Here is a 27,759-nt window from a genome sequence, read left to right as displayed (position 1 = left end):
GAATAGAATAGAAATGGGAGCCTCTGTCTATTCTGTCTAATTGCATGCTGGGTATTGTAGTTTTATATTAATTATCGCTGTAGGCTAATTGGTAGATACAAACTACATTACCCAGCATGCAGTGGGACATGCACGTCAGGTTTACTAGGGGGAAAATCTTTGACTAGTTTCCAAACTACAAACCCAAAAAATAGCCCAAATCTGTACCTTGGTGGTTTTGTACTTTGTAAACCCGCCTGGGCTTTAAATTAGTAGCCCAATTTGGCAGAAAAACCGCCAACCTGGGAACCCTGAGGGAAACCCAAGGGGGTGATGGGAAGAAGGTCAGGCAGCAGGGGAAGTGAGCCCCATGTCAGAGGGGAATCCAAGATGGCGTCCAGTCAGGTGTGTAAGCTTCTGGCAGTGACTGTAGATCCCTCTCCTTCATGTTTTCTCTGCTGGTTATGGGCTCCTGGGGGCCAATACTGACTGTGTTAGTAATAATACTGACTGCAGCTTCCCACAGAGAGTCAGGGGGCAATGAAACTGCATTTGTCTGGTAAAATAATGGCAGCCATGAGGAAAGTGGTAAATATAATATATATATATATAGAGAGAGACACAAACTGATTCATTTCCCCATTGCAATGTGGCAGAGATGGGAAACAATCTCCTTCAATCTCCTGTGTTATCCCCCCCTAATTATTCTCCCACACAGACTAATCCCCCTAAATCCCTCATAACCCAAGTCATCCGACTTACCTCCAGCCAATCCCTTCTACTTTCTCTCTAATATTCTCACGTTCTTCTGCTCTCCTCTCTCTTACACTGGTGAAAATTTCCTGCAACAAATCCCTATGTGCCATAGTTTTATGGTATCTCTCTGTACAGGCTATGGGCAAACTTAGGGGGCTGTTCCTACTGAATTGTGCTTAGTACAGGGGAATCCCTATGTGCCATAGTTTTATGGTATCTCTCTGTACAGGCTATGGGCAAACTTAGGGGGCTGTTCCTACTGAATTGTGCTTAGTACAGGGGAATCCCTATGTGCCATAGTTTTATGGTATCTCTCTGTACAGGCTATGGGCAAACTTAGGGGGCTGTTCCTGCTGAATTGTGCTTAGTACAGGGGAATCCCTATGTGCCATAGTTTTATGGTATCTCTCTGTACAGGCTATGAGCAAACTTAGGGGCTGTTCCTACTGAATTGTGCTTAGTACAGGGGAATCCCTATGTGCCATAGTTTTATGGTATCTCTCTGTAAAGGCTATGAGCAAACTTAGGGGGCTGTTCCTGCTGAATTGTGCTTAGTACAGGGGAATCCCTATGTGCCATAGTTTTATGGTATCTCTCTGTACAGGCTATGAGCAAACTTAGGGGGCTGTTCCTGCTGAATTGTGCTTAGTACAGGGGAATCCCTATGTGCCATAGTTTTATGGTATCTCTCTGTACAGGCTATGAGCAAACTTAGGGGGCTGTTCCTGCTGAATTGTGCTTAGTACAGGGGAATCCCTATGTGCCATAGTTTTATGGTATCTCTCTGTACAGGCTATGAGCAAACTTAGGGGGCTGTTCCTACTGAATTGTGCTTAGTACAGGGGAATCCCTATGTGCCATAGTTTTATGGTATCTCTCTGTAAAGGCTATGAGCAAACTTAGGGGGCTGTTCCTGCTGAATTGTGCTTAGTACAGGGGAATCCCTATGTGCCATAGTTTTATGGTATCTCTCTGTACAGGCTATGAGCAAACTTAGGGGGCTGTTCCTGCTGAATTGTGCTTAGTACAGGGGAATCCCTATGTGCCATAGTTTTATGGTATCTCTCTGTACAGGCTATGAGCAAACTTAGGGGGCTGTTCCTACTGAATTGTGCTTAGTACAGGGGAATCCCTATGTGCCATAGTTTTATGGTATCTCTCTGTAAAGGCTATGAGCAAACTTAGGGGGCTGTTCCTGCTGAATTGTGCTTAGTACAGGGGAATCCCTATGTGCCATAGTTTTATGGTATCTCTCTGTACAGGCTATGGGCAAACTTAGGGGGCTGTTCCTGCTGAATTGTGCTTAGTACAGGGGAATCCCTATGTGCCATAGTTTTATGGTATCTCTCTGTACAGGCTATGGGCAAACTTAGGGGGCTGTTCCTGCTGAATTGTGCTTAGTACAGGGGAATCCCTATGTGCCATAGTTTTATGGTATCTCTCTGTACAGGCTATGGGCAAACTTAGGGGCTGTTCCTGCTGAATTGTGCTTAGTACAGGGGAATCCCTATGTGCCATAGTTTTATGGTATCTCTCTGTACAGGCTATGAGCAAACTTAGGGGGCTGTTCCTGCTGAATTGTGCTTAGTACAGGGGAATCCCTATGTGCCATAGTTTTATGGTATCTCTCTGTACAGGCTATGAGCAAACTTAGGGGGCTGTTCCTGCTGAATTGTGCTTAGTACAGGGGAATCCCTATGTGCCATAGTTTTATGGTATCTCTCTGTACAGGCTATGAGCAAACTTAGGGGGCTGTTCCTGCTGAATTGTGCTTAGTACAGGGGAATCCCTATGTGCCATAGTTTTATGGTATCTCTCTGTACAGGCTATGAGCAAACTTAGGGGGCTGTTCCTGCTGAATTGTGCTCAGTTCAGGGGAATGGGATAGGGACCTTAGATTGTAAGCTCACTGGGGCAGGGACTGATGGGAATGGGATAGGGACCTTAGATTGTAAGCTCATTGGGGCAGGGGCTGATGGGAATGAGATAGGGACCTTAGATTGTAAGCTCACTGGGGCAGGGGCTGATGGGAATGGGATAGGGACCTTAGATTGTAAGCTCACTGGGGCAGGGACTGATGGGAATGGGATAGGGACCTTAGATTGTAAGCTCACTGGGGCAGGGGCTGATGGGAATGGGATAGGGACCTTAGATTGTAAGCTCACTGGGGCAGGGACTGATGGGAATGGGATAGGGACCTTAGATTGTAAGCTCACTGGGGCAGGGACTGATGGGAATGGGATAGGGACCTTAGATTGTAAGCTCACTGGGGCAGGGGCTGATGGGAATGGGATAGGGACCTTAGATTGTAAGCTCACTGGGGCAGGGACTGATGGGAATGGGATAGGGACCTTAGATTGTAAGCTCACTGGGGCAGGGGCTGATGGGAATGGGATAGGGACCTTAGATTGTAAGCTCACTGGGGCAGGGACTGATGGGAATGGGATAGGGACCTTAGATTGTAAGCTCACTGGGGCAGGGGCTGATGGGAATGGGATAGGGACCTTAGATTGTAAGCTCACTGGGGCAGGGGCTGATGGGAATGGGATAGGGACCTTAGATTGTAAGCTCACTGGGGCAGGGGCTGATGGGAATGGGATAGGGACCTTAGATTGTAAGCTCACTGGGGCAGGGGCTGATGGGAATGTGATAAGGGCCTTAGATTGTAAGCTCACTGGGGCAGGGACTGATGGGAATGGGATAGGGACCTTAGATTGTAAGCTCACTGGGGCAGGGACTGATGGGAATGTGATAGGGACCTTAGATTGTAAGCTCACTGGGGCAGGGGCTGATGGGAATGATGTATAATCTCTATACAGTGCTATATAAATAAAGCAGAATATTAGGGCTGTAGGCAAGTGATTCCTATGGGGGCCGGGACCCCCCAGCTGACAAGGGATGAGTCACAGAACTGAGTAAATACAGAAGTCTACTCCCTGAACCCAAACTACATTATATCCCTACAAGGAGTGACTCTCCCTCCCCGGCGCTTCCTCTTATCTCTCCCCGATATGTACTTACCGCTCGGCTGATTCATTCCTATTAAAATTAAAAGCAGTTTCCGTGCCAATTTGCTGGGTGATTTTTATCTACTGGGTCATAGGAAAGTGGAACAGCAGAACCGCAGGAGCGGCTACAGTAAAACTTAAGGAGATATCTACTGTATCATAAGCAGCAGTCCTGCCCTGCTTTATGGCTGAGATTCTAGCTATCTGTATAACAGAGCATTCTGTCACAGTGGCACAGATCCTATCTGATTCCCCCATTGTAAGCAGCAGTCCTGCCCTGCTTTATGGCTGAGATTCTAGCTATCTGTATAACAGAGCATTCTGTCACAGTGGCACAGATCCTATCTGATCCCCCCCATTGTAAGCGCAGTCCTACCCTGCTTTATGGCTGAGATTCTAGCTATCTGTATAACAGAGCATTCTGTCACAGTGGCACAGATCCTATCTGATCCCCCATTGTAAGCAGCAGTCCTGGCCCTGCTTTAATGGCTGAGATTCTAGCTATCTGTATAACGAGCATTCTGTCACAGTGGCACGATCCCTATTGATCCCCCCATTGTAAGCAGCAGTCCCTGCCCTGATTTATGGCTGAGATTCTAGCTATCTGTATACAGAGCATTCTGTCACAGTGGCACAGATCCTATCTGATCCCCATGTAAGCAGCAGTCCTGCCCTAGCTTTAGCCTGTACAGAGAGATACCATGCTAGTACCAGTATAGTAGCCTTGGTGCACAAGGTGCCAGATGCATCTCTTTCTCCTATCACTACTTAAGGGCCTAATTTGAACCTCCTTCTCCACCTGGGGGAGATCCCTTTTCCCATATTACAGGCCAGGCCATTGTATGGTTAATACGCTGCGGTTGGTCTGTATTACATGGGCGGCAGTAATGTCTCCCTGACACATGGGCTGAGATCCATTAGTACAAATTATCAGTATAGAGATGATTAGTATTTATGGTGCCGGGAATGGAGAGCGGCAGGGAGTGAATTAGGGACGACTCACAGCGCATTGGCTCCTTGGGTTAATGGGAAAATTTCCATCTGATTTGGCCTCATGATGGGCACCTCTCCCATTCACTGATAGGCTGTTTAACTGCATTAGTGTCACCCACTCCTGCCCTGCTTTATGGCTGAGATTCTAGCTATCTGTATAACAGAGCATTCTGTCACAGTGGCACAGATCCTATCTGATCCCCCCATTGTAAGCAGCAGTCCTGCCCTGCTTTATGGCTGAGATTCTAGCTATCTGTATAACAGAGCATTCTGTCACAGTGGCACAGATCCTATCTGATCCCCCCATTGTAAGCAGCAGTCCTGCCCTGCTTTATGGCTGAGATTCTAGCTATCTGTATAACAGAGCATTCTGTCACAGTGGCACAGATCCTATCTGATCCCCCATTGTAAGCAGCAGTCCTGCCCTGCTTTTATGGCTGAGATTCTAGCTATCTGTATAACAGAGCATTCTGTCACAGTGGCACAGATCCTATCTGATCCCCCCCCCATTGTAAGCAGCAGTCCTGCCCTGCTTTATGGCTGAGATTCTAGCTATCTGTATAACAGAGCATTCTGTCACAGTGGCACAGATCCTATCTGATCCCCCCATTGTAAGCAGCAGTCCTGCCCTGCTCCTTTCCAGGAGCAAAATTCAGGGATATTACAACAGGGGGCGCTCTTGCACACTTTGTCCTTTGTTTTTTTATGTTCTATGCAAACAGAGTTGAAATTAAAAGCAGCCTCTGTCTGTCTCTTTCTGCACTGTGGTTCTGACTCATGAAACAAGTTAGCACTTCTCCCCCCAGCTCAGTTAATCAACCGCCTTCTGCTGCGTTGTTTCATGAGTCGGAACCCAGTCCGCCACATCTCCCTGGAGACAAAATGAAAATCAGCTCTAAACATTTTCAAAGAAATTCTATCATCTTTTAGAGATTTCACTTGGGGAATAAAGTCGAGTCATTTTCTTGGCACATTTGATGGATTTTTGGTAAACGGGAAATAGTTTTTTTTTTTTTTTTTAAATGTCGGCAGTCATGTTTTGCACGATATCCGCGTATTTGCACAGAGATATTTTTATTCTGCAGAAGAAGATCTGAAAGAATTTCTCATTTGGCGCCGTAATACTTGTGTTTTATCCTTCAGTCGGCTGTCAGCAGTGCGCTCGCTCCATCCAGACACAAAGGAACCGCCCATGGGGCAATATGTTTCTAATTAAACCCGTTATATCCATGGATCTGGGATGTTAAATGCATTATATTAAATGGGGAAGGTGTTGGAAGGGTTACTGCCTGCCCTGCTCTCATTTCCCTACAGAAATAGGGGTTGGTAGCACTAGGTAGGTACCTAATATATAGGGATAGAGACAGGGGAAAGTGTTGGATGGGTTACTGCCTGCCCTGCTCTCATTTCCCTACAGAAATAGGGGTTGGTAGCACTAGGTAGGTACCTAATATATAGGGACAGAGACAGGGGAAAGTGTTGGAAGGGTTACTGCCTGCCCTGCACTCATTTCCCTACAGAAATAGGGGTTGGTAGCACTAGGTAGGTACCTAATATATAGGGGCAGAGACAGGGGAAAGTGTTGGAAGGGTTACTGCCTGCCCTGCTCTCATTTCCCTACAGAAATAGGGGTTGGTAGCACTAGGTAGGTACCTAATATATAGGGCAGAGACAGGGGAAAGTGTTGGAAGGGTTACTGCCTGCCCTGCTCTCATTTCCCTACAGAAATAGGGGTTGGTAGCACTAGGTAGGTACCTAATATATAGGGACAGAGACAGGGGAAAGTGTTGGAAGGATTACTGCCTGCCCTGCTCTCACTTCCCTACAGAAATAGGGGTTGGTAGCACTAGGTAGGTACCTAATATATAGGGGCAGAGACAGGGGAAAGTGTTGGAAGGGTTACTGCCTGCCCTGCTCTCATTTCCCTACAGAAATAGGGGTTGGTAGCACTAGGTAGGTACCTAATATATAGGGACAGAGACAGGGGAAAGTGTTGGAAGGGTTACTGCCTGCCCTGCTCTCATTTCCCTACAGAAATAGGGGTTGGTAGCACTAGGTAGGTACCTAATATATAGGGGCAGAGACAGGGGAAAGTGTTGGAAGGGTTACTGCCTGCCCTGCTCTCATTTCCCTACAGAAATAGGGGTTGGTAGCACTAAGTAGGTACCTAATATATAGGGGCAGAGACAGGGGAAAGTGTTGGAAGGGTTACTGCCTGCCCTGCTCTCATTTCCCTACAGAAATATGGGTTGGTAGCACTAGGTAGGTACCTAATATATAGGGGCAGAGACAGGGGAAAGTGTTGGAAGGGTTACTGCCTGCCCTGCTCTCATTTCCCTACAGAAATAGGGGTTGGTAGCACTAGGTAGGTACCTAATATATAGGGACAGAGACAGGGGAAAGTGTTGGAAGGGTTACTGCCTGCCCTGCTCTCATTTCCCTACAGAAATAGGGGTTGGTAGCACCAGGTAGGTACCTAATATATAGGGGCAGAGACAGGGGAAAGTGTTGGAAGGGTTACTGCCTGCCCTGCTCTCATTTCCCTACAGAAATAGGGGTTGGTAGTACTAGGTAGGTACCTAATATATAGGGGCAGAGACAGGGGAAAGTGTTGGAAGGGTTACTGCCTGCCCTGCTCAGTCGGTAACACTGGATTACTCGAGAGGAAAGGACCAAGAAAAGACACCAAATATAAAACTGTATTTTTCTATCGCACACAGAAAAACATTAACACCATTTGGATATTTCTAAACCATTTTTCAGAAGAAGAAACATAAAATCCCGTTTTCCGGACAGTCGATAGGATTACATTTCCATAGAACAGGGCACTTGTGGTGGCTTTGATACAGTGTAGTGAAAGAACTCATTGCACTTCAGGAGACAGGAGATGACGGGGAGGGGGTTTAGGAAGAAGGGGGTCAGTATTCAGATCTGAACCAGAGATACAGTGACGGAATAATAAATTATTTGGGGGGAGGGGCAACAGGAATATTATTGACATCGGTCCTTGCGCAGAGGAGTCACAAGCGCTCGTATTTATATCCGACACACGGACTAGGTAGCTAACGAGGACAGAATTACGAGTAGACAGTCACAGTCCGTTGTTCCATTCTTTGCCGACCGCCAGTTCGGTCTCAGCAGAGAAAAGCGGGTTGGCCGCCCCGTTCCTCCATGTTGAATTAGAGGGACAGTTCCTCTTAGGAAAGAATCTTCTTATGCTACAGAAAGAAATATTGCTTACAAACAGAGACGTAAAGCGAATCTCGCCGGCCCTTCCCTTGCGTCTCGCCAGTGAAGACCAGTTTGGGATGATTGAAATGTCAATCTCCTCTAATCCTCCTTCCGCCTCTATTGGCCATTGCAATTCTCATGTTCTCTTGCCCTCCCCTTCAGTCTTCGCCGTCGGGTTGGTAGTCGCCGCCCATCTTTGGGCACTGTCATTTTCTGAAAGAGAGATTCATAGAAATTAGGGCAAGATGGGGACAATAGGGCAAGATGGAGACAGTAGGGCAAGATGGAGACAGTAGGGCAAGATGGGGACAGTATAAGAAGAATAAGAAGCATATTGGAGAACATGACAACAGCAGAAGAAATCATGGAAGGGTAAGAGTAAGAAAGTAGTTCAGGATTGAGACAGTAAGATATAATTGTAGCAGCAGAGAAGATGGTGATGAAAGGGCAAAATAATTAGAGAGTAAGGGAAAATTGAAGTACTAGGACAAGGCATAGATGGAAGGTCATTATGAAGAATGGAGGACAGGTTGACAGCAGTAGGAGAAGATGTTGGTGGAAGGTTAATCTGGAGACAGGACTACAGTAGAAGAAGATGGTGGTGGAAGGTTGATATGGAGACAAAAGAACAGTAGGAGAAGATGGTGGTGGAAGGTTAATATGGAGACAAGTCTACAGTAGGAGAAGATGTTGGTGGAAGGTTAATATGGAGACAAGACTACAGTAGGAGAAGATGTTGGTGGAAGGTTAATATGGAGACAAGACTACAGTAGGAGAAGATGTTGGTGGAAGGTTAATATGGAGACAAGACTACAGTAGGAGAAGATGTTGGTGGAAGGTTAATATGGAGACAAGACAGTAGGAGAAGGTGGTGGTGGATATAGTAAGACAAAGCTAAAGCAGTTAGAGGACATGTGATGAAAGGGGAAAGTTGTAGATAGGAACAGTACAGCAAGATGGCAGCAGTAACACTTTCCATGAGCAAATGTCTCTCTGTGGATCTGTAGCTTCCGGCACCCAACTAATTAACAGGGAAAATAACACATACAGGACTATTGTAATGTTTCTAAAATGAATTAAAACTAATATCGAGTCCTACATCCCCTGTGACCTGGAGCCTCCATGCTTAGCTTCCCCCCCCCCCCCCCCCCGTCTCTGCTCAGCCATTCTGCAGGTCACTTCTCATTTTGTACTTGTACGAGTTATTTCTGCTCAGATCTCCAGAATCCACTGAAAAGCCCTGAGGGAGCATCAGCGGCCGTTGCTGGACTCATTATACACTCTGAGACCTGGGTCAGTGTTAGTTATTTTCCAAAGAAAAACCTTCAAGCATCCTTGTAACCACAATAGTAAGCCTTAAAGGGATACCGACGTACATATTTACCCTTTAGAGTTATGTTTACTGCTTATATAGCTATAGTTTGTAGGTTTCCCAGTGCTCTGATTGGATAAAGGTTGGTGTAGCCTATAAGTGGTCTTCCTTGCTAGAAGTTGGTCTTTGTTAAAGGTCTACATTTTCCCATCCTTTAGTGAAGGCAATCCGGGGTACCAAAAGATGACCCAACAACCTAGGTGGGGATCTTTCACAACCTTGGAAGGGCTGAGCTTTTGGACCCGTTCATTCTTAGCTAACTTTAGGTTGTTTTCAGCCTTGGACTCTTCTCAACTACATCCATTTTTTCATTACCCAAGTTCCACTGCTGCCAATCAACAACCTAGATGGGGGATCTTATGAAAGATCTTGGAAGGGCTGAGCTTTTGGGCTCGTTCGTTCTTAGCTAACTTAAGGTTGTGTTCAGCTTTGAACTCTTCTCAACTATGTCCATTTTTTCCTTACCCAACTTCCACTGTGGCCAATCAACAACCTAGGTGGGGATCTTTCACAACCTTGGAAGGGCTGAGCTTTTGGACCCGTTCATTCTTAGCTAACTTTAGGTTGTGTTGAGCCTTGGACTCTTCTCACCTATGTCCATTTTTTCCTTACCCAAGTTCCACTATGGCCAATGAACAACCTGGGTGGGGATCTAATGAAAGATCTTGGAAGGGCTGAGCTTTTGGACCCGTTTGTTCTTAGCTAACTTTAGGTTGTGTTCAGCCTTGGACTCTTCTCAACTACGTCCATCTTTTCCTTACCCAAGTTCCACTGTGGCCAGTCAACTTCCCTAGGCCAATGTCCCTTCTCCACATTGGATAAAATCAAAAACATCAAGCCCATAAGTCATTGTATGGATGGGTTTTCCCACCCTCGCCCCGTATGTATGGATCTATTTATTGTTGACCCCCATTTTTGGTCCTTCCTTGCACTAGTGCCACCAGTGTTAATGCGTTGCCAATTAAATCAGCCAGAAATGCATTGTCTTGATTACATTGAGTTACGTCATGTCCACTTTGCCCCCATTGCCGTCCTTACCTCCCACTCGTTGCCTCCCCAACCAGTTACCCCATGCCATTCCTGGTAGACAATAGCACAAGATGTATTTCTTATGCCTTTCCTTTATTCCCAAGCTTTTATGAACTACAACTCCCATCATAACACCCCCCCCACCCACCTACCCCAAGACCGATCCTCTTACTATCGAACCCCTTCAGCTCTTTACACATTTAGAAGCGTGTAACACCCCGTCTTGAAGACTCACTCGAGCAAAGAACATTTTATTCTGTTCCCTGCAGAAAATATTTATTTATATAATATACCTTCCATAAATAGACGTGAGCGTCACTCGTGTTCACACTTCTGAGAAAGCTGGAGTCAGGCAGAATTTGGGAGAAGTAAGTTAAGGCTGTAAAAGTGGATCTGAAACAGAGTTTCGGCCCTTAATTAATCTCCGGAAACTTTCCATGGAAGCAAAAACTGCCCCAAAGGCTGTAGAAACAGTTGTGGGTTTCACTGGCAGTCTCCCGTTGGGTAGTGCCCACATTGACTCTTAATGTTCTTTTTCTTTAACTGAAGACGGGGAATAAATGAGAAGTCATGTGACCATGGAGGGGGGAAATTTGTATCCCCAAGACTCTTGTTATCTCTCTGCAGAGCCTGGAGTTGTGGGGAGAGCGATAATTACAGACTAATTAGAGACGTGAATAATTGCAGGTCAAAGCTTGCCAGGGGAGGCTGAAGCCGGGCAAATTAACAAACCCATAAAGGGTTTCCCTGGTAGGATCAGCACAACTCGCAGAGCGTCGGGACTAGATATTTCCATAAAATGTGTGGATTTAAAGTATAAAAAAATACCCAAAGGACTATTTGAAGGCAGGTTTATATAACTTATAGGAAGAATAAAGGCAAACTATGGCTCTTAATGAAAGGTCAATACTGATTCAAAGTGTTGTGGTCGTCATCTTGCCCTATTGGCAGCTGTCTCCATTTGTATAACTCTCTCTCCATCTTGTCCTACAACTTATATATTGTCCTACTGTCTCCATGTTTTCCTACTTCCAACTGTTTCTATGCGACCCCGCTGTCTTTATTTTGCTCTAACGTCTATATCTTGTCCTACTGTCTCCATGTTATCGTAGTATCTCCACATTGCTTTACTGCATCTATCTTGCTCTATTGTCTCAATCTTTCCCTTTTGTCTGCACTTTGCCCTACTGCCTCCATCTTGCCCTACTGTCCCCATCTTGCCCTACTGTCCCCATCTTGCCCTACTGTCCCCATCTTGCCCTACTGTCCCCATCCTGCCCTACTGTCCCCATCCTGCCCTACTGTCCCCATCCTGCCCTACTGTCCCCATCTTGCCCTACTGTCCCCATCTTGCCCTACTGTCCCCATCTTGACCTACTGTCCCCATCTTGCCCTACTGTCCCCATCTTGTCCTACTGTCCCCATCTTGTCCTACTGTCTCCATCTTGTCCTACTGTCTCCATCTTGTCCTACTGTCTCCATCTTGTCCTACTGTCCCCATCTTGCCCCACTGTCCCCATTTTGCCCCACTGTCCCCATTTTGCCCCACTGTCCCATCTTGCCCCACTGTCCCATCTTGCCCCACTGTCCCATCTTGCCCCACTGTCTCTATCTTGCCCTACTGTCTCTATCTTGCCCTACTGTCTCTATCTTGCCCTACTGTCTCCATCTTACATAGTTACATAGTTACATAGGGTTGAAAAAAGACCAGTGTCCATCAAGTTCAACCCATCCAAGTAAACCCAGCACACCTAACCCACACCTACCAATCTATACACCATACTACCAATCTATCTTGCTCTACTGTCTCCATCTTGCTCTACTGTCTCCATCTTGCCCTACTGTCTCCATCTTGCTCTACTGTCTTCATCTTGCCCTACTGTCTCTATCTTGCCCTACTGTCTCTATCTTGCCCTACTGTCTCTATCTTGCCCTACTGTCTCCATCTTGCCCTACTGTCTCCATCTTGCCCTACTGTCTCCATCTTGCCCTACTGTCTCCATCTTGCCCTATTGGGTTTAGTTTTCCCAGTAAAGCCAAGGAAGCCCTATACCAAGGCCTTACTCCATGTTTATTGGAGTACAAATTCCGTGTAACCAGTGGGAATGTCATTCTATGAGAGTTGCAGTTGCAGCTGCCAAAAATCTAGCGGCGCTTCTGTGTAAATGAGAATGATGTGGGTGATAATAATAATAATAATAATTACATGTTTGGGTATCAGGCAGTAATTAGCTCCATTGCAGCCATTAACGCAGCACCAAATACGTTTCCCAATCTCTTTTTGCAAAAAATAATTACAATTAATTGGTCTCCCCCCGACACGTTAATTCCTTCCAGTTCCTAAATGTTCCCCATTAGCCCCGGCGGGAACCCCAACCCGATCTATGGCCCGACCCGCGCGGCCAGCGCAACTGTGTGCGACTGCTCTCACCCCCGATTGTGTTTATAAAGGAATAAAATATTCCGCCTGAAGCTTCTGCGCTCATTAAATATTCTTTTCATGTTGTGGGAGCGGAACGGGGCGAGAGTGTCTGAGAGTAACGTCAGGATTTATTGTATATTCCCCCCAAAATGTGTCATTTCCCTAACGAACGTAACTGCTCCCAGTGTAACGGCGGCACCACTGCCAACCTTGTTTGTTTATCCTCAGTGTAACCCCCCCCTCGGCATATATACTGTATAATATATAGGCACAGATATACCCCCCATCTTTCCCCCAGCCCCCCCCCCCCACTGTCACAGTGTAACCCCCATATCATATATGCACATAATGTAACTGTATAATATATAGGCACAGATATACCCCCCATCTTTTCCCCCCCCCCCACTGTCACAGTGTAACCCCCATATCATATATGCACATAATGTAACTGTATAATATATAGGCACAGATATACCCCCCATCTTCCCCCCCCCCCACTGTCACAGTGTAACCCCCATATCATATATGCACATAATGTAACTGTATAATATATAGGCACAGATATACCCCCCATCTTTCCCCCCCCCACTGTCACAGTGTAACCCCCATATCATATATGCACATAATGTAACTGTATAATATATAGGCACAGATATACCCCCCATCTTTCCCCCCCCCACTGTCACAGTGTAACCCCCATATCATATATGCACATAATGTAACTGTATAATATATAGGCACAGATATACCCCCCATCTCCCCCCCCCACCACTGTCACAGTGTAACCCCCATATCATATATGCACATAATGTAACTGTATAATATATAGGCACAGATATACCCCCCATCTTTCCCCCAGCCCCCCCCCCCCCCCACTGTCACAGTGTAACCCCCATATCATATATGCACATAATGTAACTGTATAATATATAGGCACAGATATACCCCCCATCTTTCCCCCAGCCCCCCCCACTGTCACAGTGTAACCCCCATATCATATATGCACATAATGTAACTGTATAATATATAGGCACAGATATACCCCCCATCTTTCCCCCCCCCACTGTCACAGTGTAACCCCCATATCATATATGCACATAATGTAACTGTATAATATATAGGCACAGATATACCCCCCATCTTTCCCCCCCCACTGTCACAGTGTAACCCCCATATCATATATGCACATAATGTAACTGTATAATATATAGGCACAGATATACCCCCCATCTTTCCCCCAGCCCCCCACTGTCACAGTGTAACCCCCATATCATATATGCACATAATGTAACTGTATAATATATAGGCACAGATATACCCCCATCTTTCCCCCAGCCCCCCCCCCCCCCCACTGTCACAGTGTAACCCCCATATCATATATGCACATAATGTAACTGTATAATATATAGGCACAGATATACCCCCCATCTTTCCCCCAGCCCCCCCCACTGTCACAGTGTAACCCCATATCATATATGCACATAATGTAACTGTATAATATATAGGCACAAATATAACCCCCATCTTTCCCCCAGCCCCCCCCCCCCCCCCACTGTCACAGTGTAACCCCCATATCATATATGCACATAATGTAACTGTATAATATATAGGCACAGATATACCCCCCACCTTTCCCCCAGCCCCCCCCCCCCCACTGTTATATAGGCACAGATATACCCCCCCATCTTTCCCCCAGCCCCCCCCCACTGTCACAGTGTAACCCCATATCATATATGCACATAATGTAACTGTATAATATATAGGCACAGATATACCCCCATCTTTCCCCCAGCCCCCCCCCCCCCCCCCACTGTCACAGTGTAACCCCCATATCATATATGCACATAATGTAACTGTATAATATATAGGCACAGATATACCCCCCATCTTTCCCCCAGCCCCCCCCCCCCCCCACTGTCACAGTGTAACCCCCATATCATATATGCACATAATGTAACTGTATAATATATAGGCACAGATATACCCCCATCTTTCCCCCAGCCCCCCCCCACTGTCACAGTGTAACCCCCATATCATATATGCACATAATGTAACTGTATAATATATAGGCACAGATATACCCCCCATCTTTCCCCCAGCCCCCCCCACTGTCACAGTGTAACCCCCATATCATATATGCACATAATGTAACTGTATAATATATAGGCACAGATATACCCCCCATCTTTCCCCCCAGCCCCCCCCACTGTCACAGTGTAACCCCCATATCATATATGCACATAATGTAACTGTATAATATATAGGCACAGATATACCCCCCATCTTTCCCCCAGCCCCCCCCCCACTGTTATATAGGCACAGATATACCCCCCATCTTTCCCCCAGCCCCCCCCCCACTGTCACAGTGTAACCCCCATATCATATATGCACATAATGTAACTGTATAATATATAGGCACAGATATACCCCCCATCTTTCCCCCAGCCCCCCCTCACTGTCACAGTGTAACCCCCATATCATATATGCACATAATGTAACTGTATAATATATAGGCACAGATATACCCCCATCTTTCCCCCAGCCCCCCCCACTGTCACAGTGTAACCCCCATATCATATATGCACATAATGTAACTGTATAATATATAGGCACAGATATACCCCCCATCTTTCCCCCCCCACTGTCACAGTGTAACCCCCATATCATATATGCACATAATGTAACTGTATAATATATAGGGCACAGATATACCCCCATCTTTCCCCCAGCCCCCCCCCCACTGTCACAGTGTAACCCCCATATCATATATGCACATAATGTAACTGTATAATATATAGGCACAGATATACCCCCATCTTTCCCCCCAGCCCCCCCCCCACTGTCACAGTGTAACCCCCATATCATATATGCACATAATGTAACTGTATAATATATAGGCACAGATATACCCCCATCTTTCCCCCAGCCCCCCCCCCCCCACTGTCACAGTGTAACCCACATATCATATATGCACATAATGTAACTGTATAATATATAGGCACATATATACCCCCCATCTTTCCCCCAGCCCCCCCCCCCCACTGTCACAGTGTAACCCCCATATCATATATGCACATAATGTAACTGTATAATATATAGGCACAGATATACCCCCATCTTTCCCCCAGCCCCCCCCCCCACTGTCACAGTGTAACCCCCATATCATATATGCACATAATGTAACTGTATAATATATAGGCACAGATATACCCCCATCTTTCCCCCAGCCCCCCCACTGTCACAGTGTAACCCCCATATCATATATGCACATAATGTAACTGTATAATATATAGGCACAGATATACCCCCCATCTTTCCCCAGCCCCCCCCCACTGTCACAGTGTAACCCCCATATCATATATGCACATAATGTAACTGTATAATATATAGGCACAGATATACCCCCCATCTTTCCCCCAGCCCCCCCCCACTGTCACAGTGTAACCCCCATATCATATATGCACATAATGTAATTGTATAATATATAGGCACAGATATACCCCCCATCTTTCCCCCAGCCCCCCCTCACTGTCACAGTGTAACCCCCATATCATATATGCACATAATGTAACTGTATAATATATAGGCACAGATATACCCCCCATCTTTCCCCCAGCCCCCCCCCCACTGTCACAGTGTAACCCCCATATCATATATGCACATAATGTAACTGTATAATATATAGGCACAGATATACCCCCCATCTTTCCCTCCCCCCCCCCCCCCCCACTGTCACAGTGTAACCCCCATATCATATATGCACATAATGTAACTGTATAATATATAGGCACAGATATACCCCCATCTTTCCCCCAGCCCCCCCACTGTCACAGTGTAACCCCCATATCATATATGCACATAATGTAACTGTATAATATATAGGCACAGATATACCCCCCATCTTTCCCCCAGCCCCCCCCCACTGTCACAGTGTAACCCCCATATCATATATGCACATAATGTAACTGTATAATATATAGGCAAAGATATACCCCCCATCTTCCCCCCAGCCCCCCCCCCCCCCCCCACTGTCACAGTGTAACCCCCATATCATATATGCACATAATGTAACTGTATAATATATAGGCACAGATATACCCCCATCTTTCCCCCAGCCCCCCCCCCCCCACTGTCACAGTGTAACCCCCATATCATATATGCACATAATGTAACTGTATAATATATAGGCACAGATATACCCCCCATCTTTCCCCCAGCCCCCCCCACTGTCACAGTGTAACCCCCATATCATATATGCACATAATGTAACTGTATAATATATAGGCACAGATATACCCCCCATCTTTCCCCCAGCCCCCCCCCCCACTGTCACAGTGTAACCCCCATATCATATATGCACATAATGTAACTGTATAATATATAGGCACAGATATACCCCCCATCTTTCCCCCAGCCCCCCCTCACTGTCACAGTGTAACCCCCATATCATATATGCACATAATGTAACTGTATAATATATAGGCACAGATATACCCCCCATCTTTCCCCCAGCCCCCCCCCACTGTCACAGTGTAACCCCCATATCATATATGCACATAATGTAACTGTATAATATATAGGCACAGATATACCCCCCATCTTTCCCCCAGCCCCCCCCACTGTCACAGTGTAACCCCCATATCATATATGCACATAATGTAACTGTATAATATATAGGCACAGATATACCCCCCATCTTTCCCCCAGCCCCCCCCCCCCCACTGTCACAGTGTAACCCCCATATCATATATGCACATAATGTAACTGTATAATATATAGGCACAGATATACCCCCCCATCTTTCCCCCAGCCCCCCCCCCCCCATTGTCACAGTGTAACCCCCATATCATATATGCACATAATGTAACTGTATAATATATAGGCACAGATATACCCCCCATCTTTCCCCCCCCCCCCCCCCCACTGTCACAGTGTAACCCCCATATCATATATGCACATAATGTAACTGTATAATATATAGGCACAGATATACCCCCCATCTTTCCCCCAGCCCCCCCCCCCCACTGTCACAGTGTAACCCCCATATCATATATGCACATAATGTAACTGTATAATATATAGGCACAGATATACCCCCCATCTTTCCCCCAGCCCCCCCCCCCCATTGTCACAGTGTAACCCCCATATCATATATGCACATAATGTAACTGTATAATATATAGGCACAGATATACCCCCCATCTTTCCCCCCCCCCCCCCACTGTCACAGTGTAACCCCCATATCATATATGCACATAATGTAACTGTATAATATATAGGCACAGATATACCCCCCATCTTTCCCCCCCCCCCACTGTCACAGTGTAACCCCCATATCATATATGCACATAATGTAACTGTATAATATATAGGCACAGATATACCCCCCATCTTCCCCCAGCCCCCCCCACTGTCACAGTGTAACCCCCATATCATATATGCACATAGGGAAAGCACAGAACTTACCAGGCAGTCGAAGTCTGAAAAGCCATCAGCGTCGGACTCACCGCGTCGCCCTTTAACGTGTGCACCGCATGTGACGTGTGGCCCCGAGTCTGCGCCTGGCAGGGCTCCTGATTGGTCTTGTTATACTGGCCCTGCACCTGCCGCATCCACTTCCCTTGGATCCCCCAGCGTGCCAAGTACAGCTTGCAAACCTCATAGTTCATAGCTGAGTAGTACAGGAAGTCCAGAACCAACAGAACCACCACGAAGAACCCGTAGATCCAAACCCCAACCAGGGCGCTGTAATTGCTGCAAGGAGAGAGAGCGTGATTGGGTCACTAGAACCGGCATAATGCCCAGCGCTGGGGTAACCTGCAACTCTAATGGGGGGCTTATTTGGTACCCCTGGAACTATAGCAGGGTGACTGTTACCCCAATGTTTCTATATATCTGTAACCTTGTTATGGGCTAAGGGGGCCCAGCCTGAAGGCCAGTTAGGGGGGGATTTGGGGTGAGTGCTTATTTGTGCCCTGGGTACCCCTGGAACTATAGCGGGGTGACTGTTACCCCAATGTTTCTATATATCTGTAACCTTGTTATGGGCTAAGGGGGCCCAGCCTGAAGGCCAGTTAGGGGGGGATTTGGGGTGAGTGCTTATTTGTGCCCTGGGTACCCCTGGAACTATAGCAGGGTGACTGTTACCCCAATGTTTCTATATATCTGTAACCTTGTTATGGGCTAAGGGGGCCCAGCCTGAAGGCCAGTTAGGGGGGGATTTGGGGTGAGTGCTTATTTGTGCCCTGGGTACCCCTGGAACTATAGCGGGGTGACTGTTACCCCAATGTTTCTATATATCTGTAACCTTGTTATGGGCTAAGGGGGCCCAGCCTGAAGGCCAGTTAGGGGGGGATTTGGGGTGAGTACTTATTTGTGCCCTGGGTACCCCTGGAACTATAGCGGGGTGACTGTTACCCCAATGTTTCTATATATCTGTAACCTTGTTATGGGCTAAGGGGGCCCAGCCTGAAGGCCAGTTGGGGGGGGATTATTTCCCAGGCTGCACATTCATTAAGCGAATCAGTAATTTGTATGTAAAGACGCACATTAATAATTCAGGAGAGAATACCTATGTAGGGGGGGGATATATGCCAACCAGGCTCCGCCCCCCCGAGCTAATGATTCTTGCCTGGGGGACAGGGCAGTAATTGGCAGAGAGTAACTGGGGCACAAGGAACCAAATTCAAATGTAAAGTCTCCTGTAGATAAATATGAATATTTTATGTCCTATTAACGGGTTTCCTGCAGCACTAGGTACAGCCCTGCCCCCCCCCCCAGCTGTAATGGGAAAATGTAGGTGCCCCCTGTAACCTGACTGCCCTTACAGTAAGGAACCCCTTCCTATGCTGATGGTGAGATCCCCTTTCCTCCCCACCCCCAATGTATCACTCATTCCCCCTCTCTGGATAGGGAACCCCATAACCTGACTGCACTTACAGTAAGGAACCCCTTCCTATGCTGATGGTGAGATCCCCTTTCCTCCCCACCCCTAATGAATCCCTCATTCCCCCTCTCTCGGTAGGGAACCCCATAACCTGACCGGGCTGGTTATATTTGGAGAATACAGCGGAGGGGCTTATTATATAGTGTAACAGATGGGGGATATATTCAGTATATACTAGGATAACAGTGATTGGAGGGCCCACTGTATGTAGCGGGAAGCTGACAATTATAAATTACGTATTGAAACAAACACTTATTTTCGGGGAATAGAAATCCACAACAATTTATTAATCAGCTTCCCCGCGTCTCCCCATCTGCCTCTTGTAAATAACAGCTGTTTCCCATGGCGTTTGGGGAGAAACTGTCATCTGGCGCCATCGCAGCTAATGGGGCCCAATAGTCTATTTATCATTGTGCCGCATAGCAACAGCCCTACGCCAACTCTGCCTTAATACTGTGTGTATAGAGACCCGTATAGGTTGGCACCATGGGTGGCCGATGCCAGTATGGAGCCTTATTGCATACCTATAATCCTCCAGTCTTGTAGCTTTATCCATCTGTGCGTGGGAGCTGCCATACTGCACACTATATACACCCCTATACTAACAAATAAGGTACGTGTCCCCTTTAATAAGGCCACCGGAGTGTGGGGGCCCGAGAACCGTTAAAGCGGGAGCTTCCGCTGCTATTTTGGCTCTCCACTGTTGCCATGGCGATGAACTAATGGACAGATTATGGATTTATTTATAAATGTTATTAATTGGATTCTTGGATTGAAATGGAAATGAGATGTTCGGCCTCTGTATATTCCTATTTATCTGCATAGAAAGCGGCGGTAACCCCTGTGCCCCCCCCAGGCGGGCAGATAAAGGAATGGCCGGTCTATTATTGCGCTAAGCATGGGGCAATAAGGGCAATGCCACCAACTGCTTTGGATTTTCACTTTTTTAGTAGTCCCTGCCCTCTCCCCAATAATTGTATTTGAAGGGTAATTAGAATTCCTACATATATATATATGAAAATGACCATGGGAAAGAGAGCAGCCCAGGAGCAGGAAGTACAGAGAATCAGAGCTCTGTACCTGGGTAAGTACTGGGGGGAGATTGGATTCACTTACCCAGGGGGAGGTTCCTGCCTGACCATGGGAAAGAGAGCAGCCCAGGAGCAGGAAGTACAGAGAATCAGAGCTCTGTACCTGGGTAAGTACTGGGGGGAGATTGGATTCACTTACCCAGGGGGGAGTTCCTGTCTGACCATGGGAAAGAGAGCAGCCCAGGAGCAGGAAGTACAGAGAATCAGAGCTCTGTACCTGGGTAAGTACTGGGGGAGATTGGATTCACTTACCCAGGGGAGGTTCCTGTCTGACCATGGGAAAGAGAGCAGCTCAGGAGCAGGAAGTACAGAGAATCAGAGCTCTGTACCTGGGTAAGTACTGGGGGGAGATTGGATTCACTTACCCAGGGGGAGGTTCCTGCCTGACCATGGGAAAGAGAGCAGCCCAGGAGCAGGAAGTACAGAGAATCAGAGCTCTGTACCTGGGTAAGTACTGGGGGGAGATTGGATTCACTTACCCAGGGGGGGTTCCTGCCTGACCATGGGAAAGAGAGCAGCCCAGGAGCAGGAAGTACAGAGAATCAGAGCTCTGTACCTGGGTAAGTACTGGGGGGAGATTGGATTCACTTACCCAGGGGGGAGTTCCTGCCTGACCATGGGAAAGAGAGCAGCCCAGGAGCAGGAAGTACAGAGAATCAGAGCTCTGTACCTGGGTAGGTACTGGGGGGAGATTGGATTCACTTACCCAGGGGGGAGGTTCCTGCCTGACCATGGGAAAGAGAGCAGCCCAGGAGCAGGAAGTACAGAGAATCAGAGCTCTGTACCTGGGTAAGTACTGGGGGGAGATTGGATTCACTTACCCAGGGGGAGGTTCCTGCCTGACCATGGGAAAGAGAGCAGCCCAGGAGCAGGAAGTACAGAGAATCAGAGCTCTGTACCTGGGTAAGTACTGGGGGGAGATTGGATTCACTTACCCAGGGGGAGGTTCCTGCCTGACCATGGGAAAGAGAGCAGCCCAGGAGCAGGAAGAACAGAGAATCAGAGCTCTTCACCTGGGTAAGTACTGGGGGGAGATTGGATTCACTTACCCAGGGGAGGTTCCTGCCTGACCATGGGAAAGAGAGCAGCCCAGGAGCAGGAAGTACAGAGAATCAGAGCTCTGTACCTGGGTAAGTACTGGGGGGAGATTGGATTCACTTACCCAGGGGAAGGTTCCTGTCTGACCATGGGAAAGGGAGCAGCCCAGGAGCAGGAAGTACAGAGAATCAGAGCTCTGTACCTGGGTAAGTACTGGGGGGAGATTGGATTCACTTACCCAGGGGGGAGGGTTCCTGCCTGACCATGGGAAAGAGAGCAGCCCAGGAGCAGGAAGTACAGAGAATCAGAGCTCTGTACCTGGGTAAGTACTGGGGGGAGATTGGATTCACTTACCCAGGGGGAGGGTTCCTGCCTGACCATGGGAAAGAGAGCAGCCCAGGAGCAGGAAGTACAGAGAATCAGAGCTCTGTACCTGGGTAAGTACTGGGGGGAGATTGGATTCACTTACCCAGGGGGAGGTTCCTGCCTGACCATGGGAAAGAGAGCAGCCCAGGAGCAGGAAGTACAGAGAATCAGAGCTCTGTACCTGGGTAAGTACTGGGGGGAGATTGGATTCACTTACCCAGGGGGAGGTTCCTGCCTGACCATGGGAAAGAGAGCAGCCCAGGAGCAGGAAGAACAGAGAATCAGAGCTCTTCACCTGGGTAAGTACTGGGGGGAGATTGGATTCACTTACCCAGGGGAGGTTCCTGCCTGACCATGGGAAAGAGAGCAGCCCAGGAGCAGGAAGTACAGAGAATCAGAGCTCTGTACCTGGGTAAGTACTGGGGGAGATTGGATTCACTTACCCAGGGGAAGGTTCCTGTCTGACCATGGGAAAGGGAGCAGCCCAGGCGCAGGAAGTACAGAGAATCAGAGCTCTGTACCTGGGTAAGTACTGGGGGGAGATTGGATTCACTTACCCAGGGGGAGGTTCCTGTCTGACCATGGGAAAGAGAGCAGCCCAGGAGCAGGAAGTAAGAGAATCAGAGCTCTGTACCTGGGTAAGTACTGGGGGGAGATTGGATTCACTTACCCAGGGGGGAGGGTTCCTGCCCTGACCATGGAAAGAGAGCAGCCCAGGAGCAGGAAGTACAGAGAATCAGAGCTCTGTACCTGGGTAAGTACTGGGGGGAGATTGGATTCACTTACCCAGGGGGGAGGGTTCCTGCCTGACCATGGGAAAGAGAGCAGCCCAGGAGCAGGAAGTACAGAGAATCAGAGCTCTGTACCTGGGTAAGTACTGGGGGAGATTGGATTCACTTACCCAGGGGGGAGGGTTCCTGCCTGACCATGGGAAAGAGAGCAGCCCAGGAGCAGGAAGTACAGAGAATCAGAGCTCTGTACCTGGGTAAGTACTGGGGGGAGATTGGATTCACTTACCCAGGGGGGGTTCCTGCCTGACCATGGGAAAGAGAGTAGCCCAGGAGCAGGAAGTACAGAGAATCAGAGCTCTGTACCTGGGTAAGTACTGGGGGGAGATTGGATTCACTTACCCAGGGGGAGGTTCCTGCCTGACCATGGGAAAGAGAGCAGCCCAGGAGCAGGAAGTACAGAGAATCAGAGCTCTGTACCTGGGTAAGTACTGGGGGGAGATTGGATTCACTTACCCAGGGGGAGGTTCCTGCCTGACCATGGGAAAGAGAGCAGCCCAGGAGCAGGAAGAACAGAGAATCAGAGCTCTTCACCTGGGTAAGTACTGGGGGAGATTGGATTCACTTACCCAGGGGAGGTTCCTGCCTGACCATGGGAAAGAGAGCAGCCCAGGAGCAGGAAGTACAGAGAATCAGAGCTCTGTACCTGGGTAAGTACTGGGGGGAGATTGGATTCACTTACCCAGGGGAAGGTTCCTGTCTGACCATGGGAAAGGGAGCAGCCCAGGCGCAGGAAGTACAGAGAATCAGAGCTCTGTACCTGGGTAAGTACTGGGGGGAGATTGGATTCACTTACCCAGGGGGAGGTTCCTGTCTGACCATGGGAAAGAGAGCAGCCCAGGAGCAGGAAGTACAGAGAATCAGAGCTCTGTACCTGGGTAAGTACTGGGGGGAGATTGGATTCACTTACCCAGGGGGGAGGGTTCCTGCCTGACCATGGGAAAGAGAGCAGCCCAGGAGCAGGAAGTACAGAGAATCAGAGCTCTGTACCTGGGTAAGTACTGGGGGGAGATTGGATTCACTTACCCAGGGGGGAGGGTTCCTGCCTGACCATGGGAAAGAGAGCAGCCCAGGAGCAGGAAGTACAGAGAATCAGAGCTCTGTACCTGGGTAAGTACTGGGGGGAGATTGGATTCACTTACCCAGGGGGGGTTCCTGCCTGACCATGGGAAAGAGAGTAGCCCAGGAGCAGGAAGTACAGAGAATCAGAGCTCTGTACCTGGGTAAGTACTGGGGGGGACTTACTTATGTACGTAGCCGTCGGCGCCCATCGTTAGGTTCATCTGCATGACGTTCTGGAACTCGGTCTCGTTACAGCAGTACTTAAACACGGTGTTGTTATGGTGACAGCAGAAGATGTAGGATTTATTGTCGGAGAGGCGCGGGCAGTGGAATCCAAAGTGGTAGCGCCCCTTGTGGTCCACGTAGGGTTCACACACCCGAAAATGTGCCGAGGAAGCTGCGAGAGAAACGCAGGGTGGGTGTCAGGGTGCAGTTCTACATCAGCGCTTCCCCCCCCAGCCACGCCCAGGCCACACCCAGACTCATTATAATTAGAGGAATGCACCTGTATAACCTGAATATAAAGTTCTAATTAGTACAATGAATCACTTTCCTAACGAGGAAAGCCTCAAGGTGACCCCACTGGCAGAGGAGGCGGGAGCGCTGGCATTAGGCTCCACCCACGGTGGATTTGGGGCAGGATTTATAAAGCAGCGTTCCCTTCCAAAGTCATAATTACGGGCGTTTGATGTGGTCACGTAAAGTAAACTGCGCGCAGCATCTTCTCGTTTGGTGAAATGGCTGTTTGGAGCCAGACGAGTGTAATAAGAAGCATATGGGGGTAGAATCCTTACTGGGGTCACAGGGGGGTCTCAGCGTAGCAACTGTCAGACTGACTGCCAGCATCACTCGCTGATATGTCTCATGTGAGAGCGCGGGGGATAAGAACTGTCTCACAATCAATCTCTCTGTACAGGCTATGGGCAAACTTAGGGGGCTGTTCCTGCTGAATTGTGCTTAGTACAGGGGAATCCCTATGTGCCATAGTTTTATGGTATCTCTCTGTAGGGCTATGTTAGCAGCAGTCCAGCCCTGCTTTATGGCAGAGAGCTATCTGTATTACAGCACAGAGAAGCCCATCCCTGAGTATTTACACGATAATGAACATTTGTCTCTGGGATGAGCCGTAGGAAACGAGCCCATTGGACAGGATTCTATTGACTCGCTGCCCTTGCAGACAAATAAAGCCATTATTAATGGGCTCTTAGCCGCGACTCCTTGGCTCTGGCGCTATGAACTGTTATTAATCCTGCGCCGAGGATCCTTCAGTCGAGCGGCACATAAATTATACATCGGTATCATCTATATTTTAATCTTTAGCATCTTTACTGGGAAAGCGAGTCCTGAGCTCAGAGAGACGCTAATGTGATCTCTCAGCACAAATAATCTTTATTATAGGGCTTTATTGGTTCCCCCCGGAGCCCGCGGAGCACTACCCGGCCGGTGTTTAACTACTTCTCTTATTGTGTATATATATATATAGTGTATTTGTGTTACTGTAGGGAACTGCACCCGTTATATACAGAACCCTGATACACGACTGTCACCCCAATGTTTCTATATATCTGTAACCTTGTTATGGGCTAAGGGGGCCCAGCCTGAAGGCCAGTTAGGGGGGGATTTGGGGTGAGTGCTTATTTGTGCCCTGGGTACCCCTGGAACTATAGTGGGGTGACTGTTACCCCAATGTTTCTATATATCTGTAACCTTGTTATGGGCTAAGGGGGCCCAGCCTGAAGGCCAGTTAGGGGGGGATTTGGGGTGCTTATTTGTGCCCTGGGTACCCCTGGAACTATAGCGGGGTGACTGTTACCCCAATGTTTCTATATATCTGTAACCTTGTTATGGGCTAAGGGGGCCCAGCCTGAAGGCCAGTTAGGGGGGATTTGGGGTGAGTGCTTATTTGTGCCCTGGGTACCCCTGGAACTATAGCGGGGTGACTGTTACCCCAATGTTTCTATATATCTGTAACCTTGTTATGGGCTAAGGGGGCCCAGCCTGAAGGCCAGTTAGGGGGGGATTTGGGGTGAGTGCTTATTTGTGCCCTGGGTACCCCTGGAACTATAGCGGGGTGACTGTTACCCCAATGTTTCTATATATCTGTAACCTTGTTATGGGCTAAGGGGGCCCAGCCTGAAGGCCAGTTAGGGGGGGATTTGGGGTGAGTGCTTATTTGTGCCCTGGGTACCCCTGGAACTATAGCGGGGTGACTGTTACCCCCAATGTTTCTATATATCTGTAACCTTGTTATGGGCTAAGGGGGCCCAGCCTGAAGGCCAGTTAGGGGGGAATTTGGGGTGAGTGCTTATTTGTGCCCTGGGTACCCCTGGAACTATAGCGGGGTGACTGTTACCCCAATGTTTCTATATATCTGTAACCTTGTTATGGGCTAAGGGGGCCAGCCTGAGGCCAGTTAGGGGGGGATTTGGGGTGAGTGCTTATTTGTGCCCTGGGTACCCCTGGAACTATAGCAGGGTGACTGTTACCCCAATGTTTCTATATATCTGTAACCTTGTTATGGGCTAAGGGGGCCCAGCCTGAAGGCCAGTTAGGGGGGGATTTGGGGTGAGTGCTTATTTGTGCCCTGGGTACCCCTGGAACTATAGCAGGGTGACTGTTTACCCCAATGTTTCTATATATCTGTAACCTTGTTATGGGCTAAGGGGCCCAGCCTGAAGGCCAGTTAGGGGGGGATTTGGGGTGAGTGCTTATTTGTGCCCTGGGTACCCCTGGAACTATAGCGGGGTGACTGTTACCCCAATGTTTCTATATATCTGTAACCTTGTTATGGGCTAAGGGGGCCCAGCCTGAAGGCCAGTTAGGGGGGATTTGGGGTAAGTGCTTATTTGTGCCCTGGGTACCCCTGGAACTATAGCGGGGTGACTGTTTGAATTAGATTGTAAGCTTTATGGGGCAGCTTCCACTTAGCCATTAATAATTAGCAGCCTTTTTATTCTCTGGTTCAATGTAGCAAAACTCTTTTTTCTTCCAGGTGAGGTAAATACCATGCTTCTGCTACATTGTTTCAGGAGTCAGAACCAGACAACAGAAAGGATTAAACAATCTCTAGAAAATGTTGGATACTGGGTTAAAGTGATTACATGCTGCTCTTGCTGTTTAATATCATGGAAATCTGTGTCTGTAATGCGGGCAAACATCTGCACCACATGTGGAGTCGCTGGGCCAAGAAATGTACCTTTTGAAGTCATCACCAAAAGCAGAAAGATCAGCGCATTGAGGGAGGTGTAAGCCCAGCCTGTCATCCTTTAGCTCTCATCTGTCCATTAGAGAATTATCTGGAAAGGAAATGTATATTATATTTATTATATTTATGCACATAATGTAACTGTATAATATATATTGTACATGTATATTATTTATTATTATTATTACAAGTGGTGGAACTGGTGTATAGAGTGCAGGGAAGGTTAAGGTGGCTGTATTATCTGTATTATCTCACGGCCGTGACCATCACGTTTCACACAACAAACGACCTGTCAATTTATACATCTTTCCTTTGGGGAATCTGAGCGTCAGCGGCAGGAACAATGGACGTCAATGAGAACTTTATGAGCTTTAAATGAGGACATAAAGGGAAGCTGAACTATTGGAAAAGGGAGTTTTATTACTGTCACATTGGCAGGTTCATTGCTCTCATAAACTATAGTGTCAGTGCAA

The 27,759-nt window shown here is 47.9% G+C and overlaps 1 protein-coding gene and 1 long non-coding RNA gene across 3 annotated transcripts in view; one reads left to right on the top strand and one right to left on the bottom strand.

Moving 5' to 3' along the window:
* Window positions 1-217: 217 nt before the first annotated feature.
* On the top strand, window positions 218-27,759 carry LOC116409674. The gene is made up of 2 exons (XR_004221900.1): window positions 218-384; window positions 27,074-27,759. It is a non-coding gene; the product is annotated as an uncharacterized LOC116409674 (long non-coding RNA).
* Window positions 7,418-27,759, bottom strand: part of shisal1 (shisa like 1) — a 46,874-nt gene continuing 26,532 nt past the window's right edge. The window contains exons 2-5 of one of the 2 annotated variants that reach the window (XM_031898492.1): window positions 27,278-27,377; window positions 24,265-24,478; window positions 18,257-18,544; window positions 7,418-8,180 (exon numbers count right to left, since the gene is read on the bottom strand). In XM_031898492.1, coding sequence (XP_031754352.1) covers window position 8,180; window positions 18,257-18,544; window positions 24,265-24,478; window positions 27,278-27,344 — 570 coding nt within the window. In that variant the 5' untranslated portion in view covers window positions 27,345-27,377 and the 3' untranslated portion in view covers window positions 7,418-8,179. Of the gene's footprint in view, window positions 8,181-18,252; window positions 18,545-24,264; window positions 24,479-27,277; window positions 27,378-27,759 lie in introns of those variants that run through there. The other variant, XM_031898491.1, reaches the window with a different exon arrangement.

The sequence above is a fragment of the Xenopus tropicalis genome, chromosome 3 (assembly GCF_000004195.4).
Source record: "Xenopus tropicalis strain Nigerian chromosome 3, UCB_Xtro_10.0, whole genome shotgun sequence".
NCBI lineage: Eukaryota > Metazoa > Chordata > Amphibia > Anura > Pipidae > Xenopus > Xenopus tropicalis.
Note: the sequence above shows the minus strand (reverse complement) of the source record. Positions and strands in the feature narration are given on the sequence as shown.